Source organism: Psittacula echo (assembly GCF_963264785.1).
Source record: "Psittacula echo genome assembly, chromosome: 3".
Classification (NCBI taxonomy): Eukaryota; Metazoa; Chordata; class Aves; order Psittaciformes; family Psittacidae; genus Psittacula; species Psittacula echo.
In genome coordinates, this window is record NC_137736.1 from 70,399,254 (window position 1) to 70,414,737 (window position 15,484).

General features: G+C 36.8%; 1 protein-coding gene across 2 annotated transcripts in view; it reads right to left on the bottom strand.

The window, feature by feature from the left end:
- TPP2 (tripeptidyl peptidase 2) overlaps positions 1-15,484 on the bottom strand; it is a gene marked incomplete at its 5' end in the record, with an annotated part of 53,249 nt that overhangs the window by 1,702 nt on the left and 36,063 nt on the right. For both annotated transcript variants that reach the window (XM_080612358.1, XM_080612357.1), the window contains 4 exons: positions 6,810-7,017; positions 8,314-8,444; positions 8,939-9,035; positions 9,130-9,281. In XM_080612358.1, the coding sequence (XP_080468484.1) occupies positions 6,810-7,017; positions 8,314-8,444; positions 8,939-9,035; positions 9,130-9,281 (588 nt within the window). The remainder of the gene's footprint in view (positions 1-6,809; positions 7,018-8,313; positions 8,445-8,938; positions 9,036-9,129; positions 9,282-15,484) is intronic.

Below are 15,484 nucleotides of genomic sequence, written 5' to 3' on the forward strand. Positions count from 1 at the left end.
ATATCTTTGACCCACAGAAACAGACCCAGCTGAGAAGTTTGATTCCTAGTAAGTCACAAACTTACTATAGAAACAAGTATGAACATACATAGTGAATGATACACACACACACACACACACACACAGAGAAATGCACATAATTATAAACAAGCAATGAAGACAAGTAAGCATGAAGACAAGACTCAAGTTTGGGGTCAACTCCTCGCTATTGGTAATTTATTAAGAAGAGATTATAAAAAAGCTTCCTTTTGATAACATTAATTCTAGAGACAGCTTACAATATTCATCAATACTATAATTAACATGTGCAAATAAATGTGTCTATTTAAGACCTAATGTAAAATAAATCAGGTTCTTAACATCCAAGCACTGAAAGTGTTCAGCGTGTTGCAAGATAGTTCATACCACTTCACCAGTTACAGCGCTAAGAATTAGTGCAATCAAGACATGGTTTCATATATTCCCTTTGGAACATTGTCCTGTTCCACTGTCCAAAACCAGGACAAACACTCATAGTAAATAAAGGGGTTTTTATTTTTTTACTGAAGAGTGGCATACCAGCAAAGTTGGTTAACAAAGTTGTTGGCAAAGTTTATGAAATCTCATATTAGTTTGCTATTCATTTCCCCTCACTTCTTATATTATTTTCCTTTCCTCTGACTCCTCAAACAAAAGTTACATTTTCCCAATGCCCACTTAAAATATCCCTTTAAGAAAAGCTAACAAACACACTTCAAGGATGTTCAGAAATAAATATTTTGCATTAAAGCAAAGAAAAAAAATAACAATCATAAGAACCTAAACCATTAAGGAATCTGAGACCTGAATCCCGCAAGGATTGAAGAACCTGCCTAATTTTATCTGCCTCAACACTGCCACTGAATGTCAATCACATGCACAAAGCTTTGCAGGATCAAACTGAGCTAACAAAACCAAACCAAACCAAAACCAGAAATAATTTACTAATTATCAAGCAAATAAAGATGTCATTCTGAAGCTCTAAAGTATATGCCGAGCACTTTGAGTTGCTCATTCTTCTTATGTCTTCAAGTACTTTTTTTGTTGTGTTGAGGTGTTCACACTTAAGTATCATAGCTTAAAACACACACATATGCAACAATGAGCATACAGCACCATTCACATAGAGATTTTCCAAATATTGCTATTGGAAAAATACTTTGCATGCTGCATTCTCCATCCAATTATTTTGGATATTTTCTTAAAGCAAAACACATTAGCAAACACTTTCGAATAACTGCTCAGTGGATCCATAAGCAGCTTTAGTTCGTTAAAATAAGCTTATAAAGAAAACAGTAATTCCCTTCTATAAAAGATGATAGAACCACAAAACAAAAACATAACAAATAAAAAGTAAAATGAAAAATGCATTTGAGCTCTCAGCAAATATAACATATTGGAGGCTATCCAGAAATAATGTCACTGCTCTATGAAGAAAGCTCTTACCTGACCCTGTAAGTTTTGAATGGTTATTGAACATCAGTGATAAAGGCAGGAGGAAAGCCACTTGACAGCATTTCTTTCGTAACAGGGCTTCCTAGAGTTTTTGCGGCAAGAAAACAAAGCATTTTACGAAACACCCTTGCTCTGGCCAAATAAATGTTTGGGTATTTCTAAATGAGAGAAAAGTTCTCTGCTGGACCAAAAGGTTGAAAACAGTGCTCCAAGAGCTCTTGATAAAAGACAATAATTTCTGTTTTAGTGCTTGGAAAAAAAACCCAGCCCAATCCACTGCATATAAGTTAAGTAAAAATACTAAAGGTTCATTAGCACTTCAGAAGTTAAGAATAATGCATGAGATGCTTAATATCGAATAGGTTTACAAACAAAATATGTGAGGTAAGAAATACTACTTTATATCTTATACACATATTGGTCAAATTAAGCCTTAAATTAAAATATTGCAAGCTTTAAAAGATCACAGAAGTGAAGAATATAATTCTTTGATACATGTAAACAAAATATAAACTGGAGTGCTATTAAGATGTAACCAAGAAAACAGCTGCTATTTGAATGTATAATAACAGCAAGTAAAACAGTCTGCAGTATCTAAAAGCTGTTGCTAGATGAAAGAACAGGAATGAATTCTAAGTATTTGGTGTTATTTCATAATTTCAATAGACATAATTAAGACTAGCTTTTACAGGACAAGTGATGAGGCCCAGAAATTGGCCAAAGAGCGATAAACAAAGGGTTGTAAGAAAAGACACTGCATACTTCGAGGATACTGGCAAGGCGGTGGGAATCACTGATGGATATTTTATTCCCCAAGGCAATGGCCTGCAATGCTAAGTGTGTGAAGAGCCAGACCCATGGAAGAGGTTGGATGTCCATGTCCTACATAGCTGCTTAACCTGCCATTGGCTACAGAAAGATGCATAGTTAGGACAGTAAGATGCTGAAACCATCTCTCCTCAGACATTTGCCATTTGCAGGGCTAAAGTATTCAGAAGCCTGAAAACACTTTTTGAATCCAGCAATGCTAAACTACCTAATTAAACTTTTCTAGTATCCCAATACTGTTACCTATTGAGAGGAAAACAAAGACTTGTATAATCAGTTACTTTATTATTACAATAGTTGATCAAAATATATCTATTTATAAATAATTAAAATACTAGTAACAGGAAATTTTTTTTTTTCAGGTTTAATACATCTATGGTAATAAACTAAGGTTTCTTAGCTTTGGTTGTTGGCTTCTATCTGCTCTATAGACTAGACTACTACAAATAAAAGCAATATTCATATAAAAAAGTTGACTCATCATATTTTCAAGAGATGGAGAGGAGTTAAGGGAATCAAGTATTCAGCAACAAAATTTTGGCAGCGACTGAACACGATCAGCTGGAAAAGACAGCTGCATCTGACAGTGCAAACAGCAATATGAAAAACAATCCAGCCAAAGATGTTTAATAGACAAGATAGAAAGGTTAAGGCCTTTCATTTTTTTTTTTTAAACTTAGTTTTAGATGTGACTTTTTGCTTTCCAGTTAATTTAAAGGTTGAAGGGCATTAAATTCTCAGATGAAACATTCCCAGTAACAAACAGGCAATATCTTACTACTCTCCTGCAGCAGTTCTGTTTGAGCCTGGGGATTTGGGCCTACAAATTTTAAAGCTATGTTCCAGGTATAAGAAAAATTGCATGTCTTATATTCCATTACTAAAACCCCTAAACCACTATCACAAATGTGTTAGCATAATCAGACAAATACTTGCTGCATAAAGCTGTCTCAACTGGGAGGTTATTTGAACCACTTTAGTGCATGCATAAATATTTTCTTTCATGTTTCACTCAAATCTTCAGAGACAAGCGATCTAATCAGAATAGCTGAAAATGGGAACAAATGCAATCACTATCAAAGGTCAGCACCAGCTTTCCTACATACCTGCTGCAATATGGGGACAAGTATGATATTTCAGTGGAAAACTGGCAATTCAAAAGAACTAACAAATGTCCTGTGGCAACACAGGTACTACATCTGCAGAAGAGAGGTGAAACAAGTGATAGCACTTGTTTTACGAGATGGTGGGGAGAAATGCACAGAGAAGTGATCAAGTTCCTGATTCATCTTTGAAAACAACATAGAAGAAAACATGGTCTTTGTTTTCAAAAATTTACTTCATCTTTTAATTATTGACATCTGGATGATCTGAGACTTACAGGAAACCCAGAGGTAAAAAAACTTAAAGCAATGTTTCTATCCAAAGCCATATATACTTGAATGTTCAGTGCAGTATTCAAGTGTCTTATTTCTATCCTTTCTTAACCAGTTGCGCTCCATCTTTCAAGTGTCAATGCCACAAAACCATGTTCACATACAGGAAGACCTCCACATTTTTGCTTCCAACATAGTGCTTTAGAATAAGTTGGCTGCCTCTTGAGGACTCATTTGAAGGACATTCATACGAGGTCTATCCCAGATTCTCCACCATTACTCCACTCTACCCTTCCTCCTTCCAAATCTCTTCTATTCCCTCAAAAAGGCAAGTGAGTCATGCAAGGTTAGGTGATAAAGCCATGTCACAACACTTCATTTTATCAGTCCAGAGTAGCATCACAAAAAGGCTGTTAAAGCCATCGTTTCTTATTTCCTACCAAGGTGAATTTTGCCAAGCACAAACAAGTCCGCTGGACTGAGAAACTTTTACCCTTACCCTATCAAAAAACCTCTCATTTCTTAGACTGAATCTGTTTTGAAGCCTTAAACATTACATTGTTCATTAAACTTCCCATCTCAAAGGAAGCAAGCTACGTGAATAGTCTGGTTTCCCTTAAATGGGGGAATTCCAAATTTTCCTCTAATAGTTTGTGAAATAAAATTACTTGCACTAAGCTATTCAATTTGTATTTAAAATAGCAAAATACTCCAGAAATACAACAGCATATTGCATGTAACACCAAGGTGAAGGTTTATACAACTGTTTCTTCCAAAAAGACAGAAGAAGCTGCAAAGGAAGATGACCAAAGGCCACTGCAGATATTTAAAACATCCCATTGGCCCATCTCTAGGGCAGAAAACATTTTTATCATTATTACAGCCAGCTGCTAAGAAAACTACTAGATGAACATGACATCTATTAGTAAAGGAAATGAAAAAAATATGAACAGCAGCAAGCGTAAAACTTCTAGGAAGCAATAAAGGAAAAAAAAAACCCAGTTTTTTTCCCCACAAATCTGTTATCAGCAAAAAATCACTACAGTGCTCTATCATAGAATCATAGAATAGTTAGGGTTGGAAAGGACCTTAAGATCATCTAGTTCCAACCCCCCTGCCATGGGCAGGGACACCTCACACTAAACCATTTCACCCAAGGCTCTGTCCAGCCTGGCCTTGAACACCACCAGGGATGGAGCATTCACAACTTCCCTGGGCAACCCATTCGAGCAGGCTAGGGTTGCACAAGTTGTTGGGAGGGGATGCAGCCAGCACCAAAGCGATATCCCATAAGACATCATGCTCAGCAATAAAAGAAATGTGGAAGGAGGAAGTGGGGATGTTCAGAGTTAAGGTAGAGCTACTTCCCAAGGAACCGTTATGTGTGGTGGAGCCCTGCAGTCCTGGAGATAGCTGAACTTCTGCCTGCGAATGGGAAGTAGTGAATGAACTCTTTGCTTTTGCTTTGCTTGTGCATGCAGGTTTTACTTTACCTATTAAATTGAGACAACTCATGGGTTGAGATAAAGACAGCTTTATGTTTCCAGTTCTCCTTCCTGCTGCAGGGGAGAGAGAAAGTGACTGTGTAGGGCTCATGACAGTCAATCATTTTATATCTCAATTTGACTAGTAAAACCAAGAGGAAAAAGCAGACAAACATACTGCGTAAACAGGATGGAAGTTATTTCCATGTGAAATACTATAAAGACCTAAAAAGTTTTATAGGCCTTTCAGTACCAATTCAATTATATGGAGACATCAATTTTCAGAGAAAAAACTGAATACGCACTTAGACAAATCCATGGTTAAGGCAAACAAAGAGGCAGGTTCAATATCTGACCTGCGCAATTCAAATCAGTTACACATTCCAGGCCCAGAGACCACAACTCATGAGTGCCAGGAACCAATATCAGTCTTAGAAGAAAAACAACCTGTAACAAAGTGATAAACTCCCAACAAAATGTCTATGTTGGCTGTTTTTCCACTGAAATTATCCCTGTCAGCTTTTTTTTTTAAAAAAAAAAAAAAAAAAAAAAGAAAAAGAAAAATCAAACCAGAGGTCACTATACCACTACTGTATTTACAAACAGACAGCAGGAAAATCATGTGCCTGACGACATGGTTAAAGCACAAAATCTGCTACCACAGGATATTATAATCGGGTAAAGATTAGAAGAGATATGCTGAGAAGATGTAGGTGTACAGGAAAATTTACATTAAAAGAAGTGAGAGTAACCACCATCAACTTTTTTGTTCAAGCCTCCAGCTAAAGCACAAGTTCTTACTGGGAAGACTATTTACTGCCAAGGAAATGAAGCAGGTTTTTTTAATTTTAAAGTTTTTTGTTTGTAACTATATGAAGTGCTTTGGAAATTTAACTGAATTATAAACAAACATATTGGTCACTTCACCTTCAACTAAAACACAGCTACATGTTAGAGTTAAGTACAGCAACTAATTAATACTCAACAGTTAAACGTAAAAAGTAATAAACTCTGTAAATTAAAAGCTGCATAACTAATCACATACAATGGATTGTTTTATTCTTCTGGAATAGCTGTCCTGAATGAAACAGACAGAAATTTAAATCTCAGGATTAGGAACCCTGAAATGATAGGGAAATCTGTACTAATAAATATATAAGCGCAATTTTTTCCAAGGGTTTCTCCTTTACCTCTACAAACATTACTGACAGCAAAACATAAAACTTCTCTTGTCCATAGTGTAGAAGAGGCTACAAAATGCAGGACTGAACAGAGTAGGGATGCTGCACACTTCTTTGCGTGTACAGCTAGAACAGCGTAGAGGTTAATCAAAAATATTCCCTGAAATTACAGAAAGAAGCAATTCAATAAAGCAAGTAGCATTTTCACAGATATCTGGTACTTTTCTACACCCTTCCCTTAACCTCTACATTCACATGCATGGAGATGGGCTTACCATGGATTTGACAGGCTTGGCAAAACCTCTGTGGAAAAAAGGTCATTAGGGAAGCACAATATACGGGACAACATGAAAAAGTACAAGGGAGAAATGTATGAGGCTGTGCACACAAAGGCGGTGCACAATTCCAGAAGAAACCATCAAAAAACCCAACATGCAAAATCCAAAAATTCTGCTTTGCTCTCTTACCTTGCTGTCAAAAAGATCAGTCCATTTTGTTGTTTCCCAGAATGTCTCTGTCAAAGCTTCAGAGCAGCTCTCATGATCCTCATCTTTGCCTTCTGCATCACTCGAAGCAGCCCCTTCTTGGGCCTGCAGATGAAGAAGCTGGTCAGCCAGCGCACTTCCTTTTCGACAAAGTGCATCCACTAAAGTAGTCTTCTGTTTTTCCATTTCACTAGAAGAAAACAGTACGCAAAATATTAGGTCTTTTTGCAGTTACCTCATTAAGAACAGAATCAGTGCTATATTGAGCTTAAGCTAAAATGTTTGCAGCAGTTAGTAGACATAAAACGAAAACCAGCACAAAAAAAGAAAAATTAAAGCACAGCTACTTAAATAAACTAATATAATAAAAAAATTAAAGACACTATGCATTAAACAAGCTCAATCATTCTTGTAAGTCTGAAATGCCTTCTTGAGGCAAGGGCAACTCAGGATTCTAAAACTGAATAAGCCAGCATCTAGAAATACAGCTTTATAGTTCCTGGCATTATAAACAGTGAGAGTCAAATCCACCACTAACATAAACAGATACAAGTCTGTCGACTTCAAAGGAATTGCAGCCATCTAAAGCACCACTGAATCTGGTGTTCAATTTCAGATGTTAGATTCAACCACATGACCTAATAGGTCAACTTACCAAGAAATGGTGTTAGAATGAATTTACTGTGTTTGAGCTTTCCTTTCATATCAGCAATTCTAGAATTACACACAAATATTCAGCATAGATAGAACCTAGTTTTAGAACTGAAACCTGGTATTTTATCTAAAATAATCAACAAGTATGCATCTCCCATTTTAAGGGACTAATTTTCATATCTGCTGCTCTATTTGTGACTGAACCAGCAGCATGTCACACACTTGAAATCCACTGGTTATTCTCCAGACTAAGGTTACAGTCAAAATACTGTCTTCCTAAGTATATATGCTGGTAATTCACAGGAACAATCTAAACCTGAACAACAGGCCTCAAAAATACTCTGAAGTATAGCTGTCATGCTTTTCACAAATGAAAACTGTCACTTCTTAGACTGCTGTCAATTTTGTCTTCAAATACAGATCCAAAAGGTTGCAAGGTATTATGAAAAGGCAGGTAGCATTCAAAACACATACCTCTAGACTGATGTTCTAGTGGTTCCTCTGATCTGAGATTAATTTTGATACAAAGTAGCTTAAACTTGTATCAGGCTTGATCTTTATACAAAACTGCATTTTCCTGACACATTTAAATCCTGAAAGCACCCTTGTTTATTTACTATTTCTAAGTAAAAATGTGCAGGTTTCAGTGTTCCTACATTCTAGAGATATAAAAGAACAAAATAATTTTGCAGTCAAATTTGAAATTACCTGAACCCCTAAAAATAGCACAAGTTATTCAACAAAGTTATAGTCATTCCATTTCTTATCAGCAGAGATGAAGTACGTAAATTACAGAAATAGGATGCAAGAAAATTATTTACTGGGTAGGTACTTTTTTATAGTAGTTGCGTCAGGCCTGGGATCGGTCTTCATGGCAAAATATATTGCTAATGCTGTCTGATCAATATGAGAAATTACAGTATTTGCAGCTTCAACAATTTCATCAAGTCTTTTCATTCGTTCCTAGAAGAAGAATAAGAAAGGTGTTTAGCACTATGAAATCATGGTCCTAATTTTTGAAGACAGTGACAGATGGTGGATTTAGCTGTGTCATTTCAAGGGGTTACTGTCCTCAGGTGACTGAGCAATTCTGCTAGAAGAAATTACCAAACCAGTAGAGGAGTAGAATGGGATGTGTGATTGTCTCTGTAACCCCCATTTAGAATAATATTGTTACAGCTGAAACCAGTAAGAAAACTTACAATGTGTCTAATTTAACAAGGAGTAAATGATAAGCAAACACATTAGGAAGGCATACACTTATTTCATTTTGCTGTGGGATTAAGTAAATCCCACAGTTAGGGAAGCAGCTGTCAATCTAATTAAGGATTTCTGCTTTATAGTATTTACTATAGCTTTGGCAGTCACTTCAAGACCAAATATGTAGGAAGAAAGATTCATTTGTTTAGGCTACACAGAAGTATTGAGACAAACCAGTTTAAAATGTATTAAATGACCTTTTCAGAATCCAGCTGATGAAGTCTTGCAACATACAATGGAAGATGATTAGGAAATGCTTCTTTCAACTCATTATAAATGTCAGTGGTATCCAGTCTAGAAGAGAGGAGGACATAGCATGAAAGCACAGATTCTGGCTATTTTTTTGTACAGCTGCTTCAAGCTTGTGTAGTCATGACAGCAGACATACTTGGTCATCCACTGTATTTTTAGATCTCTTAAAGCTTCAGCAAATTCTTCTTTTACATCTTTTTCTTTTTCCTGTTCTCTTTCTTTGTCTTTGCTGCCATTTTTACTTTTTGATGGTGATGGTATCAGATGATAGTGAACAGTAAGGACATCCTGTAGGTAGGAAGAGACACATACTGAGAGGGATACAGTAAATATTTTTTTCCTGATGCTATATAAAAGTGAAATCATAGCAAGCAACTACTCTGAGCAATGCATACACTGAGTAAGGATTCTGAAAAGATATTAGTCATTAAGAATTCAGGAACTGCTTTAAGTTTTTATTTTAAGCAATGCATGGATGCAAATATTAAAATAGCATACTGGGTGTAAAGACAAAGACGAAAATTAAGCACATTTGACATTGTGTTCATATGATTTTACATGATACTAGTTAGAGAATCAGAAAGGTGGGGGGTTTGTTTGTTTATAAAAAAGCAAGTAACTCGGTTAAAAGGCAAAGGGAAAAAAATCAGTTAGAGATTCTATCCTACAAATCTAGGAACAAGCAAATTAATAAAGATGAATGAATTCTAAAAAAATAATACCCCAATAGGATAAAAAAAAAGCATGAGTCATGCCATGCTCAGGTATTTGCTGAGACAGTATTTTTTCCATGTGCCTCCTGAACTAGCTGAAGCATCCACAGTCAACTGTTTTCCAGTTTGCTGCTACAGACTTTACAGTTTTACCTGTGTCTGTGCTCAAATTAAGTAGACATAACAGCAAGACATTTTTTAAACCCTATATGCTAGCATAGGAGTAGTCTGAGTTCATGCTACACTAGTCAAGGATTACCATGAGAAAATCAGCTACTGCTTTTTAAAAGGAAAATCATAACTGATATTAGACCATGCTCTTCAGTCCATTTCCCAAAATGGTTTACATATAAATTATCAAATAAGCCAGCATTAGATTTCAGTCATTGCTTCTAAAACATTACAATTGCTGAGGGAGGCTATTTTGTTGGGTTTGGTTTTAATGTTGAAGTTTTTAAAAGAGCAAGAGAGGACACATGTCCCATTATTTTACAAACAGGCTGTTTCACAGAGCAGATCAGTTTAAATCCTCTACATACTGTTACTCTGCTGCAACACTGTGCACAATACTGTGCTGCATGCCCAATTGCCACGGCAATTTAATTATTTATGCCAATTATTCAAAAACATATTTGTGGGAATGTTTCCCATAAACCAGGTTGGTGTTGCATTATGAAGTGAAATCTTGTGCACAAGATGGAGTTATTTCAGGTTACTTAAATAGTGAGTAAAAAGTGACTGTTAGAAATTGCTATGTAAACCTTGAAATAACGGACTTCAATACTACACTTCTGAAACTATTCAAGAACATTGATGCAGAACAATTTTATTTGAACTTAAGAGTTCAGCAGATCAACAGCTTACTATGGGTTACTGAATACTGGTAACAGAAAGTGACGTCAATATTCCCTTAATTTTTCCAGCTACTTAATATGCAATTGCAGATGAACCACAAAATTCATGTTTACATATGTTTTTTTAAACCCAGTTTAGATCACTAATCTACATCAAATGTAGCTTTCACAAGAACTATCCTGTACATACGATTCTAAAGCACGAAGTGGATGACCAAGCAGTACACCTAAGACTTCAGCAAGACCTAGGCCAGAGCATGACAGAAAGGTTTCTGGAAGCAAGCACATGTAGTGGAGAATATGAAGTCACGTATGGAGCTGTCTAAGGTAATTAGAATGCCAGAAAGCAACAGTGCAGTTCATTAAAGCAAGCCAAGCATTTTAAGATGCCTAAGAAGTTAGTTCAGCACAAAAATTTGAATCAGTAGCATGCAGTGTTTTTTTAAAAGACATCCCCTCTATTGAGATTAATACTTTCCTAAGAAAGAAACCTGCTTTCCTAGAAATATTCTTCTAATATTTCAGGATTTCATTCTTGAAAGTCCTCTTTGATCTTACTTGGCAAGATGTTTGGAGTTATGCACCTGAACAGTCTCTGCATTCTCAAGCCGCCACTGTATGACAAGGCTACTACTCTGGTTTAAGTGTCAAGCCAAACGTAATCAGATTAATAAAATCCCACTTACATGGATGAACACTTTCATTTAAGAGCCTAATTCTATGTAACTAAACCATCAACAGTAAAATGTCATCTCCCCATTCTCTCAGCTAGGTGATTTTTGTCTCATAAGATTCTGCAAGCATTACAAGCTATGATCATTTAAAGGAAAACAATGCGCTTCACATCTAGGCATCCTCCTTTTGAAAAAGAGGTTATAGGAAAAGAGGTGCATTCTTCTCTACAGACATCAAACTTATTTCATGGGATAAATAAGGTTTAGGTGCTTATCACATTTAACTAAACTATCACAAGACCGTAAGATGGACTGACACCTTCTTTCTTTTCTCTATTCCATCTGTAAACACTAGCATCATTCGTAGAACTTGGCAACCCCGTAGATACCAGAAGATCCCAGAATGACACTGTCATTGCCATTACAGAAACATTCATCACTAGAGATAAAGGAGAAGAAAGGCAATTCTTCACAATTCACAGCTTTAATCTGTTTTCTTATTCAAATTTCATTATAATTGTTCCACAGCAACAGAATTGCTGGTGTACAGGATTTAATTTTATATATACCTAGAAAAATATATAGGGCTATAGCCAAAGGAAGGCCAAGAGTGAGCATATTATCTGTTGAAAATATGACTTTAAGGAAACTTCCAAGTTAATTGAGAAAGATTCCCTTTGACTATTCCAAAACAAAACAAGAAAAAAACAAAAACAAACAAAAAAAACCCACAAAAAACCAAAAACCAATATCAAAAACTTTGGAAGCATACAGGATATGCACTTTGGTCAGTGTACTCTGTGCACAGCTTGATAAGCCTCAGTGAGTTTACTTTTAACAGAAATACAGACTGTACACATAAACAACCACAGTGCCCTCCACACAATCACCTCTTAAAAGAGCTTAGTTAACAGGCAACTTAATTTTGTTCAAACATTTAGATTTCTGCCTGATGATTCAACGCCTGGTACTTTATATAGAAAAGATACATGAACTACTGTTACTTGTACCTTTAAGCATTCACAGGAAAAGTAACAACAGGAAAAAGCTCCTTAAAGGAGCACATCTCAGGTCTCATCTTCCATTTAATAAACACCACGCACATCTTCATATACACAGCTGAATGTGCATATGGAATTTGTATCAATTTTAAGATGTATACAATTTGTGCAAGATTGCTCATTTTTACAGCAATACTCATTCATTTGAAAAAGAATGAAGTTAGTATTCATCAATATCTGCACAATGTATTTCTTGCTTGAAACTGGAGAAAAGTATGGCAGAGCAGGGAGATGAAGAAATTTTTTACCCCTTAGCCGGTTGTTACCTATTGCTCTTCAAAAGGTGCATTATGCAAAACCACGACAACTTGAAAACAAGTGGGGAAAAAAAAATCAAATTGCAACTGTGTTACAGAAGTTAAGCTGTCAAAGACCAAAGGTATGTAGAACCAGTTTGTTTTTCACATGGTTGCTTAGCATGTGCCTCTCTATTACAGACCAAGGGCTCTTCTAAGGGTACACCAGAGGGCACTCTCTACTTCAGTGGGGATCAGTTCAGAGTTAAAACACCTGAACTCTGAACTTCTGAATACTGATCCTTATGATACACATGAAAGACTGGATTTTTTTTTTTTTTTTTTTTTTTTTTTTTTAAGTCCGGACTCACTAAAACCAAGAAGGCATTAAGTAAAAACCCACATCCAAGGGGTATTTTGAGTTTGGTTTGGGGTTTTTAGGTAAAATTAAGTTCTCTAGAATAGCTCTTCGAGCAGAAAATTATGGATTAGACTTTCAAATCTCCTGTCTAGTAAAACAAAGACACCTGCTTATTCCATAGAAAGAATTCACTAACACTTTTCTCCAATTATAAATGAATTTAGTTATCTTCTTTGGAAAATTAGGCTGCTATTTCCTGGCTTAACCTCAAACTACTTTCAGCTAAACTACAGAAGCTGTTGAGCTATGGGCTGGATGAGCAGTCAAGTGGATTGAAACCTGCTGAACTGCCAGGCCCAGAGGGTGGTGATCAGCAGCACAGCTGGAGGCCAGTAACCTGTATGCACCCCAGGGGTCAATACTGGATTGAATTCTGTTCAACATCTTCATTAATGACCTGGATGATGAGGCAGAGTGAACCTTCAGCAAGTTTGCAGATGACATCAAACTGGGAGAAGTGGCTGATACAGCAGAGGGTTGTGTTGCCATGCAGAGGGACCTCAACAGGCTGAAGAAATGGTCTGTCAGGAACCTCAACAAGTTCAACAAGGAGAACTGCAGTCTTGCACATGGAGACAAATAAAACCCATGCACCAGTACCTGCTGGGGGTCACCCAGCTGGAAAGCAGCTTGGCAGGAAAGGGCCTGCACATCCCAGTGGACATCAGCTTGTATGTAAGCCAGCAATGTGCCCTTGATGCAAAGAGGGCTAATGGTATCCTGGGCTGCATTAGACATACTACCAGCAAGTAGAGGTAGGCAATCTTCCTCCTCTACACTGGGGAGGCCATACCTGGAGTACTGCGTACAGTTCTGGGCTCCCCAATACAAGAGGTGCATGGATGTACTGGAGAGAGTCCAGTGAAGATCCACAAAGCTGATGGACTGAAGCATCTCTCTTATAAGGAAAGGATGAGAAGGCTGGGACTGTCCAGCACAGAGAAAGTATTTGGGGGGTGGAAGGGCAGGAGGCACTTGGGGATTGATTTCCTGTATCTGTGTAAATATCTGTAGAGAAAGCGCAAAGAAAAATGCAGCCTTTTTTTCAGCAGTGCCTACTGACAGGACAAGAGGCAAAGATCACTAACGGAAACAAGAGGTTCCCATGGACATCAAGAAATACTTTTTCACAGTAGGGGTGACTGAATACTGAGCCCAGGTTGCCCCGAGGTCATGGAGTCTCCACTCTTGGAGAAGTTCAAAAGGTGTCTGGACCCGGTTCTGGGAAACTAGCTCTAGAAGGCCCTGCTTGAACAAGTGGGTCAGACCACATGAGCTGCACAGGTCCCTTCCAGCCTCAGCTGTTCTGTGAAAATAACAGTGCTAGCAAGCAATCAGAAATACCTACCCTGGATTTCTGGTAGTGTCATGCACATAGGCGCAAGCCAACAAGTTCTCTCTTTCTATGCTGGAAAACATCTTAACGACATGTAAACTCATGACAGGGCAGGGTAAATATTCAAAACTTGTAAACTACAAAGCCCGCAGAGTTGCATTCTCAGAAAAACATTCATTGATGGAGCTTTTGCAGATCAGTGCTCTGAAATACATAGTTTTATTTATTTGCTGCTAGTATGCTGATGCCTCACAAGTAATAGGTAGAAGTATCAAGAACAGTTTTTATTTTGAATTGGATGGGTATGCTGCTCAGATCTGAACACAGACCTCTGTTCTAAAAACATAAGAAAAAAAAAGAACATGCAACCTCTTGGATTTGTTTAATAGGTTTTCTTACACAAATTAAATCATGATTAGAGTTTAACTCCCTTGTAAGAGATTCACTTAGTGAAGACTTTATACCCTATTCATTGAGAAGCTGCACACTTACATGGGATTTTAAATCACCTTACTGAAAGTGATCTGCACGCTTTTCAGATGCAATATGAAAATTGCAGCAATGCATATTAAAATCCTTCTTGCAAAGCCTAATCACATTCACACTTGTTACTACACCAAGATCAGACTAAGCTGGCTGGCACAGTTACCAGCTCACTGTTAACAAAATAACAATTACAGTGATACACGGTTATTCACAATTGTCATGCCTTCTAACAAGGCCAACTAATTCGTGCATCACTCCAAAACACGGTACCTCGAAAACATGAAGTTGTAAATAGCCTTACAACTTAAGAACAAAAAAAAAAAAAAAATACCCAGAAGCCTTATAATGGTAGCCTACTAATAGTTGTTTTGTTTTTTTGTAAAGACTCTTTCAGTCTTTATAAAATATATTATACTACCTAAAGTAAAAGAAAGCACAATATCAAACACTACTATGTTAAAAGTCACTAACTCCTTATCCAAAGTATCTTAATACATGCTTACAAAATTCTTTCTGTAAATTCTACTACCTGCCACATCATTGTATAAACTCTAGCCTATAATGAGTTATATTCAGTTTGAGTAGAACCGTAATTGAGAGACTTTTCAATCAAGTCCATCCCTCCCAAGAAAAACTTGACGGCTACAGCATGTTTCTATGACTGTAATGAAGCCAGCTCTCAATTCACTAGAGTTGGTATACAGTTAGAT